Raw genomic sequence first — 23,861 nt, forward strand, 5'->3', positions numbered from 1 at the left:
GGTGCGATAATTATTTGTAACTACCATGCCTTCTGCTCACCTGGACATCTCCATTGTGTCCTTGGTGAGATAGACGATCCAGTAGACCAGGTTGAAGGCTCCGAATGAAAGGGGGAAGAGGATGCGGGAGTATTTGTCGATGATGCTGGTGCCAGTCAGAACATTGTTGGCCGGTACAGCTGAACCCTGCTGCAGGAAGGCTTGGGCATTGACAGGTGGGTTGGGAAATGTTTTTGCAGGGCGGTCAAACAGTGGGGCCGAGTTCATCCTCTTCTTCAGCATACTACTTGCATCCACCTTAGAAATACACAGAGGAAACATATAAAATCTGTAAGAGGAAATCAGCATTAAAGAGAAAATTGCCTGATGTAATATGAGGGTATTAATAATTAAACCAGTGCTGTGCTGTTGTACCCACAGCGTCATAAAACATCATATTGTATGTGCCAAGAATGTTAATACTGTAGTAGAAACTGAGTCTGTATGTAAAAGGACATGCTATAATGTCAAATGTATATTGACATCATTGACACATTACACACAATCAAGCTAAACTAAAAAAAACCTCCTCACTTTTAAAACAGAATATTCAGCTGGGAACCTATAAAATTCTGTCTAACTGGTGGGCTTTTTCCACTATACACTATTAGTACACAACCTAATGTTAGTGCCATATTCTCACAGCTGTGATTTCATCCGTGCATGTGGGTAATGTGTGTGTGTGCAAGAAATGAATAAATAAATAAATAAATAAATAAAAACAGTCTAGAAAACCAATGAGTACCACAGTAATTAAGCTCAACAAAGGAAATCAATGATGTTTTGTTTTTGATTTGATGTGATTTCAATCAACCCGTTCCATGAAGATTGATGCAGTTGTGGAAAGCAAACAAAACATATTAAACAAAAGAGTCTCACAGTATATTGACACATGGTTATCGCTATGCCTCATCAACTTTCAGTAAACCAGTGTGATCTCAGCACATGCTCCCTTCTCCAATAGTTGTAAATCAGCTACAGTATGTGTGCAGAGAGAAAGCGAGAGTACATCGGTGAAATGGGTCATGCAACACCTTGTAGCCTGTAGGTAGAGCCAGGGGAGAGTGAGAGAGAGACTGAAAGAGAGAGTCATTCCTTTTTAAACTAAAGAAAACAGTATACATTATTGGGACAACCTGAAGTACCATATGGAACAGTTACTTCTTGATGGATCAAGCAAGTCTCGATATACCTGTGTAACAGTGGCTATCTTACAATAGGAAAGATTTATTTATATAGCTCAATATCACAAATATGACCATTTCTAAACTAATTTCATGTTACCTTTATGCTAGTTCAATACCACATTTGCATATGAAGTTTTCCTAAATTCTTTACCAAAACAAGTTTGTGATTCTAACATGAACCAATACTTTCGTAGAATAACGATAGTTCATTACAGTGTAGAGTTTTATATAATTGCTCTCAGGTTTTAGGAAAGAAACTCCCTAGTTCACTGATCAGTCCAGCTTCCAGCTGTCGGGCTTATTCAGTTCACCATGGATGTTTTTTTTTCCATCCTACAGTCTTGGAGCGAAGAGTGAACTTGCAAGATTTAGGCTGGATTTGTGAGGTTACAGGATTACATGCTCTTCTACAGGTTGATAGACTATTAAACTGTTACAGTCCTCTGGCTGAGGGGAACCCTTCCAAAAATGCATGGTGGCCAATCTCAAAATAACACTAGATTAGTCCCTGAGTTCACAAACCTAGACACACTTTCAGCCTACAGTAAATGTGCATTTAAGACTGTATCTATTGATATGTACAACTCATGACCATGAAATACAGTGGATTTGTTTAAATTGAGTTATCCTGTCATTCCAGTTCTGTATGAAGGTCTGATGTCAGGAGCATAACCATGGAAACGCGTTACAGAAGAAAAAGATCCATACACAGTAGAGCATGATTTTTCCATATGAGAACTGAAGGTCTATGGATAGAGGGTGTTATTTTACATGTTGTTTTACAAGTCCATGGAGAAAATGTCTTTATTTTTGCTTGGCTTGACTATAGATTACAGTACAGTCTTTTTATTTTTGGTCTGAAACTAATATAGAATATCTTTCTTCCTGTGTGGTAAACCACAAAACGGTAATCTGTGGTATCCCTAAAGCACAAGATCATCCTTAACTATTGTATAGTACTGATAGTTGGCAAGTACAACGTGTGACAAAAAGAGAGACAAAAAAGAAAGGAGGCTGCTACATTATGATCAAAGATTTAAAAAAATCCTCAATTCTCTTCAGGCTTCATTATTGTGAGAAATGTCTTTAAGGGAATATGATCTACATTAAAGTCTTATCAGTATTTCACTCTTAACAGAGATGAGAGAAAAAATTTAATGGGAGCGGTGAAAGGTGTATCGGGTAAAATAAGAGATATAAAAAAAACAATAAATCAGCATATGTGAAACCCTATAGGGACATGGCAGTGGAGAACAGAAGGGATGTGAGAGGGAGTTGGTCCAGGTGATCTAACAGCTGGTCATCCTGACGTTAAGCTTTCTCATCGCTCAATTACATTGTGTGCCCCTATCTGTGAGTTAGGTGTGCTTCCCCCTGTTGAATCACTGCTCATTTGTAAGGTCAAGGTTAATTTGAGATCGAGGATTTATGCTCAAACAGGAATCTGGTCGAGCAGGATATAACTGGTCAAGATCATGCAGTGAGTACACGTTTCATGCGTGGCTTGTGTGTGCACTGTACTGTAGGTTTGTGCAGCTGATCCGATGCATAAGCTATTTTCGATAATGACAACAGGCGTGCTTGGCTTCTTCCTGGTCAAATCCCAGAGGGATGAGCTCCTCTTCCTTTTATCCACTTCTTTAGATTTCAACAGACCCACATTAACACAGAGAGGATGGGCACTGAATGATGTATGGATATTTTGGGTGTGGTAGGTTTTCATGTGTGGGGGTGAGTGGGAGCTACATGTATGATTATATATGTTTCATTGTGGTATGTGTAGGTGTCAGTGTGTGAAATGAAGTGACTTACTGTGCCCTACCAATATGGCATGGGAGTAAGTGCATGAAGGTTCATCTATGTGGGTGTTGAGTGGGTGTATTATAAGTAGATAGTGGAGTTGGATATGTGTATGTAAATGTACTTTTTCTATAATGCATTGCATTGCAGGGCAGTAATTATCCTGCTATATCAGCTATGGCACTTCTTTTTTAATTGTTTAGGTTTAGATAGTAATAGAATGAAAATGGATATGGGTTGGGGTTAAAAATGCAAAATACACAGATTACAGATACTCAGTTTGTGTTTCTGTGTTATGGTTTACATTCATCATTAGTGCTGCAAGAATACAAGATGAATCAGTGAACGAGAAAATAAAGCTAACAAGTAAAAACACAGACTACCTGATCGTCAGCTGTATATAGAATGTAATTTTTCTGCATTACTCTAAATATCATTAATATAAATAATGAAACAACACTTTAAAATACTTTTCTGACTTCTGATTCTGGATCATGCCCTCCCTCAAGTTCACACTCTAACTTGAACCTAGGTATAATTTTAGCCACTAGTTTGTATCTTTCTGTAGATGGTAGTTCCAGAGGGAACTTTCAAAAAACACTAGTGACAACACAGCAAAAGGGGAAAAAAATCAAAACATTACACAAATATCTTCTATTTAGAATCATAACATGGTTGCTCAAATCCAGAATTTGTACAGACTCAGAGTCACTCTGGTCCACTCATTTTATCTGCTGGACAAATATTACTGTAAGTCTGCTGGGTTATTGTTGGTGTTGGATTTAAACTTTGGTTTCATCATTTATGTGAGACAGATGAAATCTATGAGATCATGAAAATATCTTGCTGCTGGTTAACAGGTAAAACAATGAGATTTTGATTATACTCTAAGGTTTTTGCTGGGAAATGTGTGACCAAGTCACAGCATGAGTGCTGAGGTAATACACAGGCATACACACAATTATTGGACAAGAGAATTAAATATACACTCTTTGGAGTTTTTGATCACTAGTGTGTTGCAGAAATATTTTGACGAGCATTTCAAAGTTTTACTTGTGTCCTGTTGTCTGCTAGCACACACATGAGAACACATGATCACAAGGTTGACATTTTCCTACTGACTGCAGGTCAGAAATGCAAAAGTGTAGTACATGCAAGGCAGAAAACATGAAGAAGATGACAAAGACACCAAATGCTAAACTCTATGATTGCCAGTGTCTATCAAAAAAGGGCATCTATATTGCGGCTCTTGGTTCCACACTGTCCCAGTGATCTATTTAGCGCAAGCAGGAAAACACCACAGAGCAACCTTAGGTACAGTGCATGCTATATTTTTTTGTCAACACTCTTGAGCTTAAAAAAATAATAACACTCATTCAGTCTAATTATCAGGAAACCAGGATGCCAGGACAAATGCTTGAAAATCAAATCCGTCCCAGTTTTAATCAGGATGTCTCTTCTCCCAAGCAGCGATCACTAATACTGTGATTGCCGGCACCTGTGGCTGGGCCTATAAATAAAGGTCCCTTCTCTCTCTCTCTCTCTCTCTCTCTCTCTCTCTCTCTCCCTCCCTCCCTCCCTCCCTCCCTCCCTCCCTCCCTCCCTCACCACTTCTTTTTCTCCTCCTACATGTGTTTTATGTTGTTAATTTCCTGCACCGCATACTGCACCATCTACTCACACACGCCACTGACAATGCATGCACCTTTTAGACACACTGACAACACTCCCTTCCCTTTGTGTTTAGTATATTTGGTTCATTAAATAAACCATTTATCATATGTTGTTGTGAGGATTCCATTCCTGTTGTGGCCTTACCTGACAGTCATAACAGGTCGTAGTGTTTTAAATCGTGACTGGTGGATGGCTATTTCTATTCCCAATGATACACCATTGTTTTTTTTTTTTCCTTTTTTCTGTGTAATGAAGAGTCTCCCTCCTACATATTTGTTGAAAGCAGTCATTTTCCATGATGCATCCCTCCCACTCTCTCTTTCTCTCAGTGTAACTCTCTCTCATGCACACACAATATAAAAACACACCACACTGGCCCCTCACATCCATCTCTCCATCTTGCGCCACAGAAATGGACTGAGCCAGCTTTCTCAGCCCCCACTGTGCTTCATTGTGGTGGCTGCCCTCCTTCTTGTGAGCCTGCAGTGATCTGCTGGATATTCCCTTAATCTATGGCTCTTACATAATCTGCAGCAACGTCGTTCACAGAACCACCGCCTGTCTCCTCATGTCACTCTCTGTGGTTATCACAGAGTTACAGGGCAGAATAGAGGACTGGGTGAGAGGGGTGGATGGACGATAGATACACTGTAGATGGATGGATGGATAAGAAATTGTATAGAGTGATGAGTGAACTGTATTGATGTGGGGGTGGTTACTGCAGATTATGTGTATGCATTCATATGACCCTGTATATGTGTTTGTGTGTGTGCTGCAGATTATGTGTGCACGTGTGTCCTTCTGTGGGACTGTGAGTACAAGCGTGGATAAAGCGGCAATTGCGATGTCTCGGTGTGTATATGTGGACAGCACATTCAAGCAAAAAGAGAGGAGCAGAGGCAAAATAGGGACGGTCAAGAGATGTGTGTTTGTGCATGAGAGAGAAAGGGAGCAAGTGTGTGGCAAAAGAAAATAGAGGGCTCACATGAAGAGCACAGCACGGGGGATGGAGGAGAAGCAGAAAAATGGGGATAATGCTACATTACATTTATCTGCTTTTGCAACACAGATGTGTTTACACATCAAGCCAAAAAAGCTAACTGAAACTGAAAAAAAGTAGAACAATGAAATTGACATAAAAACAAGGACAAGAGGAGAAGGAAATAGAAATACGCTTAGCAAGAGACTGGAACTGAGCAAGTTAAACCAGGAAGATGAAAGACATGATGAGTGTGAAATAGAGCCAGAAATAAAGAGAGATGATACTGACAGAAAGATGACATGTATACATCCACAACAGTATCCAACATCAGTACTGCAGGGTATACTGCCACTGTTATCAGTTATTTTGCACACAAATAATGCAAATTGCCTCAAACGTCGCACCCCATCTTCTCCGGGGCATAACTCAATCAAAACAGAATGAATAATAAGTCATAAACATTCTGCTGGAATCTGTATGGTTACGATGCAAAACATGGTCCATTTTCACAAAAATTTAAATAAATAAAGTTTAGCTTCACATCAGCAAAGTGTGACCCATTCACATAAAAAAAAACCTCTTCTGCTCTGTTCATTTACTGGGAGTATTAGTAATTTCAAGATGTAAAACTACTGCGTATACTAAACCACAACTTTCTGCATGTGCTCCACTGAATTCTAATGTAAAGGCAGTGGTACATCATTGCTGTGAAACCTGAAGTGTTGGCAGTCAGCTAATGTTATACTGAAATTGAAATCAGTATGCCTTTTCTAATTTAAGCTAATTCGAAAGGTTACATAGACAAAATACATGTTATTATTCTGTGCAAAGTTCAATGAGGGAGAATAGCTCAGAAAATGAGCGCTGACGTTATAACATCAAACATTCAGCAAATGGGGCATAAAGCTCTCCCAAGAATTACATTATTTTGAACCTCAGTTTAGGTTTATGAGAAAAAAGGCAGAAGGACACGCCGATGCAGTGGTTTGATGAAGAGATTTCCAGGCATGTTATCAGGCCAAGTGAAGCCTTTTTCCTTTCCTGTGAGTGCAGCTCTGATCACCACAGCAATGCCGTGCACTTGGTAAAGTCTGTATCTGTACCTAACACCAATAATCACTAACTGTATACAATGTGTATTAAGACAAGTTGGAAGTGATTGTGTGTCTGTTGTTATGAGGTTAAAACTCGAGTCATAACAGATTTGTCAATGCCTGTAAACAATGAAAGTGCGAAACAGAGGGGCAGACTTACTGAAGAAACCTCTCCGTCGTTCCCTGTGGCTGCAACCGGAGCCGCGGCTGCAGCTGCCGCTGCCGCTGCCGCCTCCTGAGCTGCCGCCTTCATGGCTGCTGCCTTCCGCAGCTCCCGGTTGGCCTGCAGGGTGGAGAAGTAGTTGACGGCCGCAAACTCAATCAGGGCGGAGAAAACAAAGGCAAAGCAAACGGCGATGAACCAATCCATGGCCGTGGCGTAAGAAACTTTGGGAAGGGAGTGGCGGGCGCTGATACTGAGTGTTGTCATGGTCAAGACTGTGGTGATACCTGCATAAAGGGAGGAAAGAGACGTTAGGAACCTGCTGTTCTTCATTTCACATGTTATCTCACTATGGTGCTGCGATTGATGTGTTGTCTTTGTTCTTACTGTTTTGGGATACTGTGGCAGTATGTTATTTGAACCTTTTTTTTGTCTTAATAATATATTAAATAATTAGACATGTTGTGAAATACGATTATTTTCTTTATTGCAAAGCGTTAGATGATAAGATTTACAGACCAATCTGTGAAGCTCACTAATTAACACATTTGTTGTCTTGTTTGTTTAATGTTCACACAAAGAGAAAATACTGTGAGAAGTCACTTTGCTCTTCCTGTTAGCCAAAAAACATAAGGTAACGTTACTCCCTGAGATTCCCATGATATACAACATGTTCTTTAGTGAGCTTAAGAGGTGTTCAGTTTTTTTTTTTTGTGGACAGAGCCAGGATAGCTGTTTTCCCCTGCTTACAGTCTTTTTTTTCATGGCTTTATTGGATAGGATAGCTGAAGATTGACAGGAATAGTGGGTAGAGAGAGGGGAGATGACACGCAAGCCCTTTGCCCAAGCAAAGGGCTGCAGGTCAGATTTGAACCAGGGCCGCTGCAGCAACCCTGTATATATGGGTTGCCAGCTCTACCGACTGAGCTAACCAGGCGCCCCCTGCTTACAGTCTTAATGCTAAGCTAAGCTAACCACCTCCTGGCTCTAGCTTCATATGTAATGCACAGACATCAAAATGGTATTGATCTTTTCATCTAACTCTTTTAATAGTGTGAAAAACTGTTTTTGTCTAACTAATGTCTAACTATTCCTTTAATGCTGTTTTGATACATTGCTCAGTAAAGCACTGTTGTACAATTAAATCATGTTTTCAGTGACCCCTTTCTGATAGAGATCATTTTCAGGATATTATTATTATAAACATTCTAGTAAAACATGCAGGAGGTAGTATATTACATAGATGGACAATGGTTATTTACCTCTTTACTTTACTCTTAGTGTTGTGAATAATGGTGTTCCAGAAAAGTGAAGTGGGTGAATGTCTGTGTTTCTGTAAAACTGTCATATGACTTAACGCCTGCAAATGTTTGTAAATGAATAACAATGGAGAGGCTTGATTATGAGGGACCACTGCAATCATCTTGAATTGGACACACAAACACCCTAGATGCGCAGACACACACAGACATCACCAAACATAATGTCACTATACATTGCAAAACAACTTCTGAATAAATAGCTAACATTCAGTCTGCACTAGAGTATCTTTTCTCCAAATCAATAGATCAAATCTATCAGGTCACCTCATCAAAGCCATTGTATCATTATGTTGCTAAAAAAAAAAAGCCATTATTATTTCAGTTCTCTTAGCAAAATCTACCATCTGGCAAATAACGTCTGTGATCATTCAGCATTGCAGGGATGATAGCAGTTGAAGCACTCATGTTTTCAGTATTTATTTGACAACAATTCTGCAGAGATGATTCAAAGCTAGTTCCTAGTGAGGTCTTCGCATGAACCACTGTGAATCATTGACGCTCAGGTCTGAAAGCTATCAACAAAAAAGTATTTTCCAAAATACCAGTGTATTCCTATGTGCATGAGATTGAAATCTTACTTATAGTGTGTATGCTTTTTGTTTTTTCTGCTTAAAATTTGAGTTTTCCTGTCATGCTGATAAATGTATGATATGATGTTAGTAATGGAGAAAAGTGGAAAAAGCAACAAGATGAAAAAGCAACAGTATTAAAATCAGCTAATTCTCGTTCAAATTTTAGACATGCACATAAATGCTTGCACAGAATATTGAATCATGTTTGAAATTGATGGCAACATATTAACCACTTATTAATCACTTGGATGGGTGGGTGTTAATAAATAAATAAATATTGTTGTGTCTTGTCTAAAAAAATCACATTATTACATATCAAGCAACACGATATAATCTAACATTGTGCAATTCAATGTAACAAAATGAGGAAATTTTGCCAATGAATCAGTGAATCAGAGTTACACAGTTGATTTTCTTAAGGAATATCTCTGACACATGGCAGCAGCTCTGTTTCATGGCATATAACTAGAATGTCAGGCCATGTGGCATTTCATCTCAGTGAGGTTTGCCAAAAAGTCACTTCAGTGGATGCTAATCTGTCCATAGACAGACTAACCCATGCCCCCGCACTGGCACGCCAATAAAAGAGACCAAATGTCTGTAAACATTCTCGAGAAAGCCATCCAGTAAGATGACCAGACACAAGCCACAAAGCATTTGCTAATATTTGCTCATTTGTTAATAAGGAACTCACAATGTGGAAAGATGACGATAAAAGATAAAATAAATAAACGTATCAGTGGATAGGTGGGAGAGTGAAAGCAAGATGTTTTTTGATATCTTTCTTAGTTGAAGTAAGACTGCACTAGGCTTTTAAGTCTTAGTGCAGACTGTCAATCCATCTTGTAAAATTCTGGCCAAAACTCCAGATTGAAGCATAGACTACAAGGATCCCTCTGAGTACAACCTCAAAGAATATAAAACTAATAAAAGCACTGTATAGATCTGAGGGCATTCATAAATTCTCTTGGATACATGATGGTTTGAGAATAGATTCGACCACACAAAAGGTCCATGGCAGGTGCATTTTAGAGGCACTTTTGAAGTGTCAAACTATGAAAACATACCAAAAATAGATCTGAAGTGCAGTTTTACCTTAAAAAATGCCTCTTAGTCACTGAAAAAGGATTTTCCTCTGTGTTGCCCAGATTCCATCCTTATTAAGTCAGAGAAAGATGCTGACAATGAACATCTCTTTTAATGGCCCATTAACAAAGTACATATCTAATTCACTTTCATCAAGCTAAAGCAAGCAGGGAAAAAGGGCCATTGAACACTGCTATCCATGCTTTTACCAAATGTGTGCTGTAGCTGTACACATTTCATTAGCAGTGCAAGAACTTACAGGGGATTTAATGCACCTAATAATGTCTCAAAAGCATTTTCTACACACCACTTCAGCAGTGAAAGCTAGCAACTCCGAAACACAACCTCCTCGGATAGCCAGCCAACGCTGACTGTCTCAAGCTCAAGCACAACTTGAATGATTGCAAAGGGGAGGAGGGACATGGGAAGAAAGCCTGTCAGGGTAGGAGGGAGAGGCAAGAGAAAGAGAAAGAAAGAAAGAAAGAAAGAGTGTAGGAGGGAGGGGGATGGAGTATAAAGACAGGATAGAAATGAAATGCTTGGGGCATTTATGTGCTTTTATAGGGAAAAAAAAGCAAGGTACAAATTAGGCCACACTCAATTAAGTCTGTGAGACTTGTGCTCAAGGGACTTTCAGCTCTTAGAGAGGTTGTTGACAATCCAGCGCACAACATACTATGACTTTATGTGCAGAGTGGAGCACATCCATGTAGCAATTTGTCTTCTCTTCTGCCTCATTTTCAACTTTCTATGTCACATGAAACGTCAGATATCCACCGGCATTGATGAAACATACTAAGATAAAGGCTTTTTTGGACATATTGTTTGCTGTCCTTTACGCCAGAAAAATATGGAACTACATGCAAGCACTTTAGGAGCTCATAACCAGGGCGCTTTCATTTAAGAAACAAACTGTGTTGCATATGAAGATGATTCCAAAATGTGGCATTAGACCTCTTCTAAAATACCCAGTGTGCCTTGAGCCTACCCACAGATCCTTTATAACAACAACCAATCCAAAGAATGAGCAGTTTTTTTATCCTATACCCAATATTGAGTGGAATGAAAACAGCAGGACGAGTGAGGTTAATGAGTTGCCACAGATGTGCTTTCTGCATGGGGCCTCAACTTCCACAGGAACACTAATGATTGGTATCTATTCTCTGAAGAAGTGCGCAGGCTCGAAGTGCTGGCTCGCTTCCAAATACAAGCGCAGACTACAGAACCTACAAGGGCCAGTGTTACTCCGCTCAGCTGCAGCTTGTGGAAAATTAACATAAGGGGAAATTAAATTATAAAAGGTAGGAATTTTCCCCATATTTTTCCTCTTTGCTTTGTCTCTGTCTTTTAGTCTCTCATTCCTCTCAGTCTCTTTCTCTCTCTATGTCTTTGTTCAGTGTCTCTCACCCTCTCTGCTCCTGAGGCTAGAGCTTGATGGCAACTGTAGCGTAATGTAATGTGAGCAAGCGGAACCTGTGAGTGTTCGGAAGAGGGCCAAGTAAACATCCTCCCTCTCTCGGCCCTTGCATGACCAATTTCAAAAAGGACATTTATTCCCAATTAATTCAGCTCCACCACAGTGGAGGAGGAATACAGATAATGAAGAAAGGTTAAAACATGCTGTGATGACTGTGTCTGTCTTTGTTCTTTTTTGGAAGGTTGTATTTTAAGGATCACTCTGTGCAGTTTAATCCAATTTCAAGTTCAGTAAATGGAGGAAAGGATGTTTTCTTAAAGTTTGCAGAGCTAGACTCAAACTGCAGGTCAAGCAGTGGGTGTTGAGTCGATAAATCCAGAGAATCTTCATTTGAGCTTTGGAGACTTGAAAAAATTAAAGTTGAGTTTTGAGAGTTGAAAACTTAGCAACAAAAACTTTATGTGAGCAACTTGCAACATGTTAAACTAAGACTCATCAGAAAGTCAAAGACACTACACTATAATGCATCAGAGGCACAGCTTTAGAAATTAACTGACTTGTTCTACTCAGTGATTTGACTTGATTTACCTTTTTCCCAACATGATAGTCCCCTTTAAATGATTGCAATCATGCAAAATGACAACAGAGGAAACTGTTTTTTTAAGAGAAAAAGGCATCATTATCTACAAGACTATTTTGTTGCAAATTTTGGCTGTTAAAATGAAAGCAGTCCAATTTTTCTAAATTATTCCATTCCAACACGAAGGTAATGTGCAGCATGTGTTATTCTTCCATTCGCTTCAGTCTACCAAAATGTCCCTTTTCACATGAATATTCTGAAAACAAGCTTGAATGTATATGAGTAAAGTGAGTTTAAAAAGGCTTACCAAACACAGTCCGAGCTGGAACTGATTCCTTATTAATCCAGAAAGAGACTTGGGCCAGGATGACCGTCATAATACAGGGAATGTAAGTCTGAATCAGGAAGAAGCCCATTTTCCTTTGCAGGTGGAAGTGGACGGTCATGATGACATATTCACCTGACAAAGTGAACACCAGATATTTGTGTTTCTTTTGGTGGTAAAGTATCAATTTATAGACAAACAAGCAGGACTGACAACATAATAACATCTCTTCAAAAAAGTGAAATACCTATTTTGAGCCAAAAAAATTATAATTACAGTTTAGTTAGTCTTAAAATTGCTAAGAACAGCAATCATACTTGAACGTGTTGCTTGCATGCAATTTATTTGTATCTTTTCAAAAATACCTTGGTTTAAAATAAAAGCTCTCATTTACAGCACAAAATATTACATAACCCCATAGAAAACCTCAAAAAAAACATGTCACACATCACATCAAAAGTTCAAACCACAGATCACACTCAAATATGTGACTAGGAGCTGTGAAAGAGTGATCTTAGATAGTAACAATCTCAACACATATTGCACACTGGAATAGATTCATGCAGTTCTGAGCACAAGCTCTTCTCACCTGTATTGGATTTTAGCCTCTCGCTTGACACTGTCTGACCGATGAGGTCGTACTGCAGCAAACTGGATGACTCCTGTGGCACCTCGACAGACGACAGAGGACCTTTCTTCCAAGTGTACACAATCTCGCTGATAGGGTAAGCATCTAGACAGGATGGATGAAGAGCTTTGTAAAAACGTGAACATCCATCATTTCATTAAAGTGCTATTTTTTTAAATAATTTAGGGCACAAAGAAATAAACTTTGACACTGCGAGAGAATAATAGACATATTTTTACTGCCTCCTGGGTTCTAGCTCTCAAAAGGCTGCGATTCTTAAAAACAAGAAATCAAATAAATAAGTAAGCATACAAACAAATAACTGTGTATTAAACTGCTTAACTGAAACATTATCAGTGAGCCAAAAACTAAATAAAAATCCAGCATATGTTTTTGGAAAAATCTGACTTAATCCCATCGTCATTCCAGGAGATAGGAGCCAATTGCTAATGTTACTGCTGATACAAAATGACCGGAGTTACAGATAACCTTTAGATGTGATTTTCATTTTTATACACATCTTTGCAGGCCTGGTCATCTATACACTTGACACATGTTGAGTGAGGAACTCTTGTCATATATATATATATATATTTTTTTTTTTAACGTGCCCCAAATGTACTGTATCTGACATTTCAAATTGAAATCTTTGAATATATGCTGTCAGATTACTCAGTCAGTCAGTTGCTCAGTGACAAAGTGATCATTTGAGAGTGACACCATCTGTCAGACCAGCGAGGCTTAACAGAAAACAAACTCACAACTGCCGAACTTGAGCGGGCAGGCATGGCCATCCATCGGGAAGTTCATCAGACGCATGGGGCACTCTGCATTTATAGTTAATCTGTCAGAATAGAGAAGATTTGAAAGAAGTGTTTGATTTATATTTTGATAACACTGTTACTGGCTAAGTAATGACTACTGTTTTAAGCAGGATCCAGTCAGTGTTGTGCCATGTTATACAATGCCTGACACACTAACTAAAAGAATATTTAGTGAAAAGTGGATGGGGTGAACTCTAGAGATTAATATGTGATTATTTCGTATTATAGCCTGTTATAGCAATATATCACATCCTGTTGGAGAGAGAAGTGTAAGCTGCACCTCTCACGAAGGGAACTAACTACATAAGTTCACAGCATAGATTAAACACATTTCTTGAATTTAATTATTAAATGTTTTAAAGGGAAGTTGATCCAGTTGAATAAGCGTTTTAAAAAACTGTTTTTGGGACATCAGAAACTCAAGGGGATTTTTTTTCATTCTACATATCTCCTTTTGGAACAAAGCTGGAGTCATGTTTGTTTGAATTGCTTTCCAGGCCTGTTTTCAGTATCAGATGGCACATATCTTGTTTTTGGAATGGCACTCCTCATTTCTTTTCATGTCTGTGCATATTCTTGGATGCCTGTTTGTTTGATTCGCTTTCCAGGTCTGTGCTCTATTCCGGTCTTGGCTGGGTTTGGAGCTCACTGTCCAGCACTGTTTACCTCATGGTGTAGAGGATAGTTCCGTTCTGCATGATGCGGAACAGCTTGTTGGGGGTGGTCATGTTGTGCGAGATCGACCTCTTGCCATTCCGGAAAAAGGTGTCCGGCGTCCAGATCTTGCTGACCATCAGGTTGTTGAGCCGCAGGATCTCGATGGGGCCCTCGAATTTTAGCCGTTCATCAATCCATGTCTGACGAAAGAACACGTCCATGGTGTATTCCTGGATGAGAGAGTGTGGGTTAAGGGTTTTATTTACTACTACTACTTACTACTACCACTTCGACTGCTGGTGCTGCTTCTACTCATGATGCTACTATCTCCACTACCCCCAGAGAGAATGGCAGATGGGTTGGTGAGCCATGGTTTCATTGGACCTGCTGGATAGGGTACTGGCAATGTGATTAGTTTTTCTTTTTTTAGTTTTGTTTCTCGACTCTTCCACTATTACTGCCAGTTCTAGTGCAATTAAAAGCTTAGGTTTGCACTTATTTACCAATTAATACAATCTATTTTTGTTTGTTTTAAGGGAATTAATATGGGGTTTTAAATACAAACAAGTCCATTCTGGATACATATATTTTTTTTCAAAAATAATTTTTCCTTATCATGTACATTAAATTCCTTCAAAAGACAACACACTCAAACAGATCCCAAGACACAAAACATCTTTTTTGATTGATGATGAACATGAATACAGTTTATTTCATCCTCAGAGTCAGCATAAATTGCACATTAAGAGTCTGTCCTAGATGCTTTTAGATCAAATGGCTGGCCTTGCTGCCCTGAAGAGCCTTTTACATTTCTCTCTATAGAACTGCCGCCAGCGTATCACATGGCAGTGCAAGTAGGCTTTAGATGCAGTATAAGCCTAAACAGACATACAGCCCTCAGCCTATCCCATGTCGAGAGTAGCAAACCTATCCCGTCCCAACATCAGCCACATCGCTCTCCCTCTCTGGCGGGGGGGATTGTCAACCAGATTAAAATCCTAAGCTGCACTAATGACATCCTGCCCAAATGCTGGAATAATGAAGGCTGGGAAAACCATGCCTTGATACTATATGCACAGAGTTACTGGGAAAACAGCATATATTCTCTTTTGTGTTCATACATTAACAGTGACTTTGTTAATAACTGATAAAACACATGCATTTGTACGACAGCCAGTAAATTAGCCTGTGCATCTTGTATGACTGTTTCAGCAGTCAGCATGGTTTACATACCATCTCAACATCTGAAACAGGTCCAAAGCTGGTGACAAAGATGTCAGTTTTGACCTCTGTGACTGGACCTACAGCAGAAGGATAAGTAGTTGCTTTGATACAGACAAAAATACAACAACTTTAAAACTGACATTTGAATGTTTTTCAAAATAGAAGCCAGTAAAAACATATATAGCTATATCTAATGTATACCCTATACAAAGAGCAAAATGGCCACTGAAAATCTAATTTGTTTAACAAAATAGAACAGGAAATTGATTTTAAGTTGATTCTCAAACTCACTTTGCTTTTGTCAGCTGGTAATTGTGTCATAATCGTATAAAATAAAATAAAATAATATCACTAACCATTTCAACACAAAACTAAATACAAATGAGGCACATATTACTGCTGGAGTAAAACTTTATCTTCTGAGAAAAAGAACATCGATCCAATAATTTATGAGGCAAGAACACATAAAATACAACATGACACGGTCATTAGCATACCTCCAAATCCAGGTCGCAGCCTGTTGTCATAGCCATCCAGTAATCTATCCAATATACGCGTGATGTTATCCAAATAGATACTGGTGTCACTGTGCTGGTTTCCCCAAACACTGCTCGCACTGTAACTAAAGTACATATGCACCTTTGAAAGCTTACATCAACAGATAAGAAAACAGTTGAAAAATGCCGAGTTACTCAAATGCACATCCATCCACATTCTCTGGTTGCCGTGCGTAAAAGTCCGAGAACATGCAAAGAAAAGAGTTGTCATACTCACCAAGACAGAAATAAGCAAGTTAAAAGGAAAGCCATGCCTCGCAAACACCCCACAACTAGAAATCCCTGGTCAACTTTTAAAATCAGCATATTCCATCTCTTAAAAGCATGATTAAACGCGGGTCAGGTCTTCTTTTAGTTGTGAACCGTGCGAGGATATCGCGCCAGTCCAGCACGACTTTCCCTCTAGTGCGGTTGCGCCCGCCTCAGTCTGAATCGCTCAGTTGGAAAAACCTGAAGAGTTTTTAAGAGAGTGAAGAGGAGGGACGAGGGGGACATTAACGTTAATAGAACGAGGCATTTTATAAGAAATACACCGGTCTGAAGTGCAACTTGGATATTTAGAAAATGTTTGACGGAAATAATGACGGTGCCTATTTGATTAAAAGGAGTTGAAGAGAAAAGAGCGATGGAGAGAAAACAGAGAGAGAGAGAGAGAGGGGAGGGAGAAGTGGAGGAAGAGAGCTTGCACAAATACAGTACTATCATATCAATGGACAGTATACCCAGTGACCCTTTTGAATGCATTATAATTTTTAAACATCTTTTGCCACCGCCTTCTCAGCTTGTGTTACCTATGTATGTGTGTGTGTGTGTGTGTGTGTGTGTGTGTAAAACCACTGGTCTTGGGCATGCAAAGACAGAAAAATGCTACTAGAGATAAAGCATGATGAACTGTGATTCATATAGTGGTTGGGTGGTTGAGTGGAGTAGGTGGTAGATACATTTAGTGCAACTTCAAACTCACAATATCCATAGACCAAGAGCAAGGGGAATTTACCTCGCAGTCACTGCCGACTATTCTTACCGGGATGACATAAGTTTATTTCTTTTGCAAAAACACAATTCAAGAAATTGCATCATTTTGACTAAAGCAAGCACTGTGTTGGAGGGCTTGTTTGAATGCACTAACATGAGTGTTTTAAAAGCTAATTATAACCCTTGCACTGAACATAAGCTACGATGAAGTGAAAAAACAAAACAAAAAACAATCCATGCAATATAAAAAAAATATATATATATACAATATATTCTGATGTTCCAACTTCAGCGAGTATCTTCACTACATTATGTCTCCATTGATCATTGAGCTAGAATTTGTTATTTCAGCACAGCATTACTTTTTCATTATAAGTGGTATCATAGTTATGTTATCAATAATTCACGTGAGAGAGAAAAAAAAATATAGGATATTCTTCTGACAGCATTAAAATGTGGAGCTTGATTACGCAACATAATCCTTCAACTCTGGTCTCTTTGTACTCAAAACACAAGTTATATAATGATCTCAAAATATGGTCATATGCAAACAACAATGGATCACTTTCAGATCAAGTGCACCAAGAGTTAGTCCTCTCAAAGAAGATTAGATGCTACTGCAATATATCTGATGAATGGATAGGATCCTTTTGGTTTTCAATGAAAACCTTTGGTTAGTACTGATTTAGCTCTATAATCAGAAAGTTCAGTAGGATTTCAAGTTTACTATAGGGTAACTGGAATTTGCTTTTCCACATGTTCTACACACATACATACAAACATAGTCTATATCTTGTGGTGCAACAAAGAAGAGGAGTTATGTGGTATGGTGTGTTGTCCAAGGACACATGTAACCTCTCTGACTACACTGCAGATCAGACCAAACATCTTTTTTCTCAGTGTCCACTACAACCCACAATCCAAGACTTGTAGCAATAGAAGAAAAAGAAGTAGCAGCAGTAGTAGGAGTAGAAGTGGCAGGTGTAACATTAATTCATGTAACAGTAGTATACGAGGAATAGCAGTAGGAATAGTAGGAGGGGTAGACATTGTAGTAGCAGTAGCAGGCAAGTTGGAGAAGTAGCGGCAGCATTTGTCATATAAACATTCACATAGTACTGGAGCAGTTGTAGTGACAATTGAGAATTAATCTTGTATAATTTGTGAACAAGTTGCTGTTTCAGTTTCTCCGTGGACTTGCTGGTAGACAAAGTAATCTGACGCTAATGCTGTGATCAACTTGATCTTATCAACCATGAGGTCAACTCATCTGACCAACCCCAGTGCACTGACCATGAAAGGCTCCTGACCTGATTCACTTTGCTGGCACTAAATGAGTTTGTGGGTGAGCCAGGACAAGAGGGAACTTATTCCACTCCTTATTGGTGTGGATTAGCATGCTATGCAATGGCTTCTAACATCAGAAGCAAGCAGAGGCCTGCACACACACACACGGACACGCGCTCACGTGATATAGACGAGAGCCATTACTCTTTAATCCACCTCTATAGCTGACAGCTTTAAGTATCATGCACTGGACACACCCACATAGTCATTATTAATCTCTGTTTTTTAAGTATGTCACCTATTTCTATTCTATTCAGTATTCACACAAAATTAGTGCAATACAATTCTGAATTCATACTAAGGGGGGTTCTGCAGCAACACAATATTTTTTAGAGATTGTTCTATGTGCACTCACTTGCATGTTCTTGCATGCACCTCTGTCTTATGTGCCTGTTTGCCCCCTCTGATTTTCTATCAGAAAGTTATTGTTTGTTCTAGATATACAGGCTTCCTTACTGGCTAATTGTCTGACAGGCTGGCTAAACGGCCGATAGATAGAATGGTATAGTAAGTAGTGAGATGCATCTCTTAAATGGCTGGATGTCTAAGTGACTTATAGACAGCTATAAAAATGGAATTCCCGCCTTTCTGACTGGATCACTGTCTTCCTGGTTACCAAGGCTTGAAGCGTGCTCTGTTAAGCACCCAGCCAAACATCCACAATAAGTCCTGCAGAGACTAGAGAAGCAGATGGTTAGACTGGCTTTTTTGGGAGCTATGTAAATGCAGATCATTATATAAAACAGATTTTAATCCTACAAACTGATAATAACTCAGGTGAATCCTTTTACCCGGCTTATTGATTATCCTGCCATAACCCTCATATTCTGTCATGACACTATATTCCATCTGGCCCAATTCATGCCTTCTCTATAACTGGTCATTAGTTTTTAAAGCCTGTGTCAAGCGAACAATGTTAAATAATGGTAGGCCATTATATTTAATAGACAATATTTCCACAAAATATAATCACTGAACCATTCATTGGACTTAAGGTCTGAATTGAGATGAAAAAGGCGTAGTGATTATGATGGATTGCAATTAGGTACGCTTCATTCCATGAGAACAATACACCTCATATTCCATGGTGGGTAACAATTCAATTATGTCAATTTCGGAAGTACAATTACTTTGGGAAGATAAGGGGACATACTTCAAAATCCAACGTGTTTTGATGAAGAAAAAAAAAGCCTTCAGTAGGAGTTTGTTAATTAGTTCATTATTCAACAAAACAGGATTTAATTAAACATGTCATGATATGTACTCTGGATTTGATTCCTCATAACATGCAACTGGGTGCCGAGCTAGCAGATTATTGCAAGAAACTTTCTGGAACTCGCTGACCTTTTGAAGGAAAAGGAGCTCTCAGATGGCAGAACCAGAAAGGGGTTTCTTTGTTAAGCTGTTTGCTCCGTGCTAGTCATTCATTCTTTTTTTTTGTGGAAAACAGACTGACACTGACATACACAAAAGCAAGCTGTGAGGAAGAGAAAAAAAGCTGCAGAAACAGATGACAACGACAGAAGAACAGAAGAAAAGAAAGACCTCTCTCGCTCAAGATCTATTCTGAATACCGTACTGTACATCTTATGTTTAGCTCCATGGACAGTTCCAACATCCAACTTATTTGTATCACACTGAAGTACTATACACAATGACAATTCAAAGTCATCGCTAACATACTTGTACAGTGTAGCTCACCATACCTCTTACACACTGCAGCATTTTATTGCTTGTTATTACCCAAAAAAGTGCATTGTCTAAACTCATTTCTGGCCACACCACAGTGCTTCTATAAATACACGATATCTCCCACGTGAGATGGACCCACTGTACTTCATGAGCCTCACCATGTGGTATCTATGGTAACCACTTACAGTAGGAGAAACTCAGCATGTGTGGTATGTGTGTGTGTGTGTGTGTGTGTGTGTGTGTGTGTGTGTGTGTGTGTGTGTGAGTGAGAGAGAGAGAGAGAGAGAGAGAGAGAGAGAGAGAGAGAGAGAGAGAGAGAGAGTGTATTTCCAGACTTTTAAGAGCTAAATGTGTTCACAAGAATAAAAAAGTGAGAAATTCTGGGCTATTGCTTCTGAAAGTGATTTGAAGTTCAGTCAGTCAGGATGTGTTTAGGGTTAGGGTTAGGTAGAAGCTCCAGAATTAGGGGTTAGAAAATAAATATTGGTGATAAAGGTTCCCACATAACTTACATGTATAGGTTAGTGGTTATATATTGTGTATGGTATTATGTCTATGGGTTAGTGGTTGGGTGAATGCAGTGTTTGTAAGTGACTCTGCATCTGTAAACTCATTGCTTAAGACCTAGATTAAACTTAGTGCTCTGAAAACTTAATATCCTTTCTCTCTTTCTCAACCCCCGTAGCCACACATCCACAACAGTGTACACAAACAGTAGTTCTTTAAAATCTCTACTCATAAGACATGATGTGCTGCACCACCTCCAGTGGATTCAGCGTCGGGAAAGATTTCCACTGCAGTTTCCATGGAGACCAAACCATATCATAGTAAGATAAAATAAATGTTGATTTTGAGAAAATAGTTGTCCTCACTGCCACAGTTGACCTTTTACCTGACTGCAGCCAAAGCTTCACAGCGAACTGTGCTGGACAACTGCCAACAGCCTGCAGTACAGAGAGAGAAAATAAAAGCAGTAAAAAAACAACCACAAAGTCAATTCAATAAACTTTATTGCCTCAAGGTTTGTATTGTTATTGAAATGTAAATGTTATGCATATAATAATTGATCTTTTCTGAACTGTCAATGCAACACTGGGGGCATAGCTTTTTGTAAATACATAGACACAAAATTCCCACATACCCAACGCAGAAACAAATATATAAATATTCACATTACATGAGTCTATTACATACATAAAGATGAAAAACAAATATGTTACCATTTCTATGGCAACTGATCCACTTTTCTGCAAGACTATTTGTCAAGAAAACTTTATTTTCTTATTGCCTCAGCTGACCTGTAAGCTACTGAAGAGAAAACAAAAAAAGGAGTACTTAAGCAGCATACATCTCTGCCAGAAGCCCAAGCAAAATACAAAGAAATAGGCAAGTTAACAAACAATGAAAATGTACTTCAGGTTTAGGACTTTCATTTCAACAGCTCATAGTTTTAATACAATCAAGTTTAGACTGGGTTAGAGATAGACGGTTAACAGGCACAGACTATAAGTACTGGTTGTGAAAGCATTGGTGTGAATGTGTGTATGAATTCATCACTTTAATTGTAACCATTCAATTTCTATTTCAGTTTGGGATGAAAAGCTTATTGACAGTTGTTCTCATGTTCTGAAACACTGTTGTGGTTCTCAACACATGTAGTGCAATCAACACATCAATTCATACAGTGCAGCAAATTTAAATTTAGTTGAGGCTAAATTTGTGCTCACATTCTGAAACCATGCATATGATATTTCTCCTTCAGCAGATGTAAGAGTAGAGAGTAAGTATTCAGTCTCTATGGTTACCACTTGTAGTTATGGAAAAAGAATCAATGTCAAGTTAAAGTCAGCAAGCTTGCAGAGGTGGTATTGCCAACTCTGCGGAGCTGTTTTCAAACTAAGTTGATCTGATTACGCCTGACCTGGTCAAAACAGCTGGTTGTCCGTCAAGGTTGCAATTTTTTCACCTGAATACAGTGACTGGTTAACTTCAGGTGCAAAAAAAAAAATTTAAATGAACACTTTTTATTCCTTTTTAAGCCCTTTATAATGCACCATTGGACTGTTTGGTAGGTTTATACTTGAGAGAAACCAAAAAGCTTTTAGAGAAGAGTGTTGTAACTATATGTCCAGTAAAACATTTGAGAACAGATCTCAGTTGTAATATCTATTCTATAACAGAAGGTCCTTATTTAAATAATTGATATCCCATGCTGAAATTAAAGTGCCATTTTGAATCGCATCAAGTGTAGGCCTTATTGTGTTAAAGTAGCTCTTGATCTTTGTAATCTGCAGGTGGCATGGTGAAATGGCAACACAAGAGGCAAAATCATCCTGTGTCACCATCTAAATCATCACTTCTGATGCCAAGACACCAAAAGAGGGGCTTTTGGCAGAGGCCCTCAAGTAATCCTCCTATCCTTCTCTCCTTCCATCACTCCCTCCATCTTTCCACCGGTACCAACTGTGGCTAAAGCTGACACTCAGCTTGGACTCCTGTCAGCAGTTCTGGCAGTGATGACCAACGTCTGTCAGGGGCATTGTGAAAGACTGAGAGCGACAGATGAAGAGAAAGAGTGTGTGAAGGTAGGCAAGGAATCAGCCAACTATCTGCTGTTTTGGTGGTAGTTAGGCAGGGAAGGACACCGCAACCTTGACAAGGTAGCAGGTGGCACCTCCTCTGGTAGAGGGAGGGTAATGAGGCATAAAGGTTGGCTGATGGAGTTCGTTTGTCCTGCTTATCTACACTTCAGAGGTCGAAACCACCACCGTGACATTTTGCCTGGGACAGGTGGAGATCCTGGCCAACAGCAGCCCTCTGGTCATGCCAGGGCTTGCATGGAAACCCTGAAGTCTAGGACACATCCAGGGTTGTTTCAGGCAAAGTTGATGGGCTATTTTGCCTCCAGTAAAGGTGAACATTGATGGATGGAGTGCAACTGCTATAGATAGCTTGGTGGATGGTTGGATGGATCTGTGAGGTATGGTAAAAAATTTTTGGACATAATTGCTGGTGAAAGTGTCAAATCATCACAGCTCCAGAGGAAAACAACCATTATTTTGGTATCCTGATTGTTCAGTGGGAGATTGATGACTTTGTATTATTTTTAATTGTCTGATTTTACACCAATCAGCCACATCATTAAGACCACTGACAGGTGAAGTGAATAACACTGATTATCTCGTTATCATGGCACCTGTCAGTGGGTGGGATATATTAGCCACCAAGTGAACAGTTGATGTGCAGGAAAAAATGTAAGGATCTGAGCAACTTTGACAAGGGCCAAATTGTGATAGCTAGACGACTGGGTCAGAGCATCTCCAAAACTGCAGCTCTTGTGGTGTGTTCCCAGTCTGCAGTGGTCAGTATCTATCAAAAGTGGTCCATGGAAGGAAAAGCAGTGAACGGGTGTCATGGGAAGCCAAGGCTAACTGATGCACATGGGGAGTAAAGGCTGGCCCGTGTGGTCCGATCCAACAGATGAGCTACTGTAGCTCAGATTCCGGAAAAAGTTAATGCTGGTTCTGACAGAAAGGTGTCAGAGCACACAGTGCATTGCAGTTTGTTGTGTATGGGGCTACATAACATTATGACCACCAGGGTGCCCAGGTGGTCATAATGTTATGGCTGATCAGTGTATTTCCTCACTGCAGTCCTGAAATGTCTTAATTCTGGTTGAACCATGTAATTAATTTTGTAACTTTGTTTTTTTGTGC

The 23,861-nt window shown here is 39.3% G+C and overlaps 1 protein-coding gene across 1 annotated transcript in view; it reads right to left on the minus strand.

Annotated features, from left to right (window-relative positions):
• Window positions 1-16,838, minus strand: part of gabra6b (gamma-aminobutyric acid type A receptor subunit alpha6b) — a 29,877-nt gene extending 13,039 nt beyond the window's left edge. The window contains exons 1-9 of the mRNA XM_051401707.1: window positions 16,349-16,838; window positions 16,072-16,196; window positions 15,584-15,651; window positions 14,360-14,580; window positions 13,631-13,713; window positions 12,831-12,974; window positions 12,224-12,376; window positions 6,937-7,226; window positions 41-297 (exon numbers count right to left, since the gene is read on the minus strand). Of these exons, the coding sequence (XP_051257667.1) occupies window positions 41-297; window positions 6,937-7,226; window positions 12,224-12,376; window positions 12,831-12,974; window positions 13,631-13,713; window positions 14,360-14,580; window positions 15,584-15,651; window positions 16,072-16,196; window positions 16,349-16,437 (1,430 nt within the window). The 5' untranslated portion in view covers window positions 16,438-16,838. The remainder of the gene's footprint in view (window positions 1-40; window positions 298-6,936; window positions 7,227-12,223; window positions 12,377-12,830; window positions 12,975-13,630; window positions 13,714-14,359; window positions 14,581-15,583; window positions 15,652-16,071; window positions 16,197-16,348) is intronic.
• Between the last annotated feature and the right edge of the window lie 7,023 nt (window positions 16,839-23,861).

The sequence above is a fragment of the Dicentrarchus labrax genome, unplaced genomic scaffold (genome assembly GCF_905237075.1).
Source record: "Dicentrarchus labrax unplaced genomic scaffold, dlabrax2021, whole genome shotgun sequence".
NCBI lineage: Eukaryota > Metazoa > Chordata > Actinopteri > Moronidae > Dicentrarchus > Dicentrarchus labrax.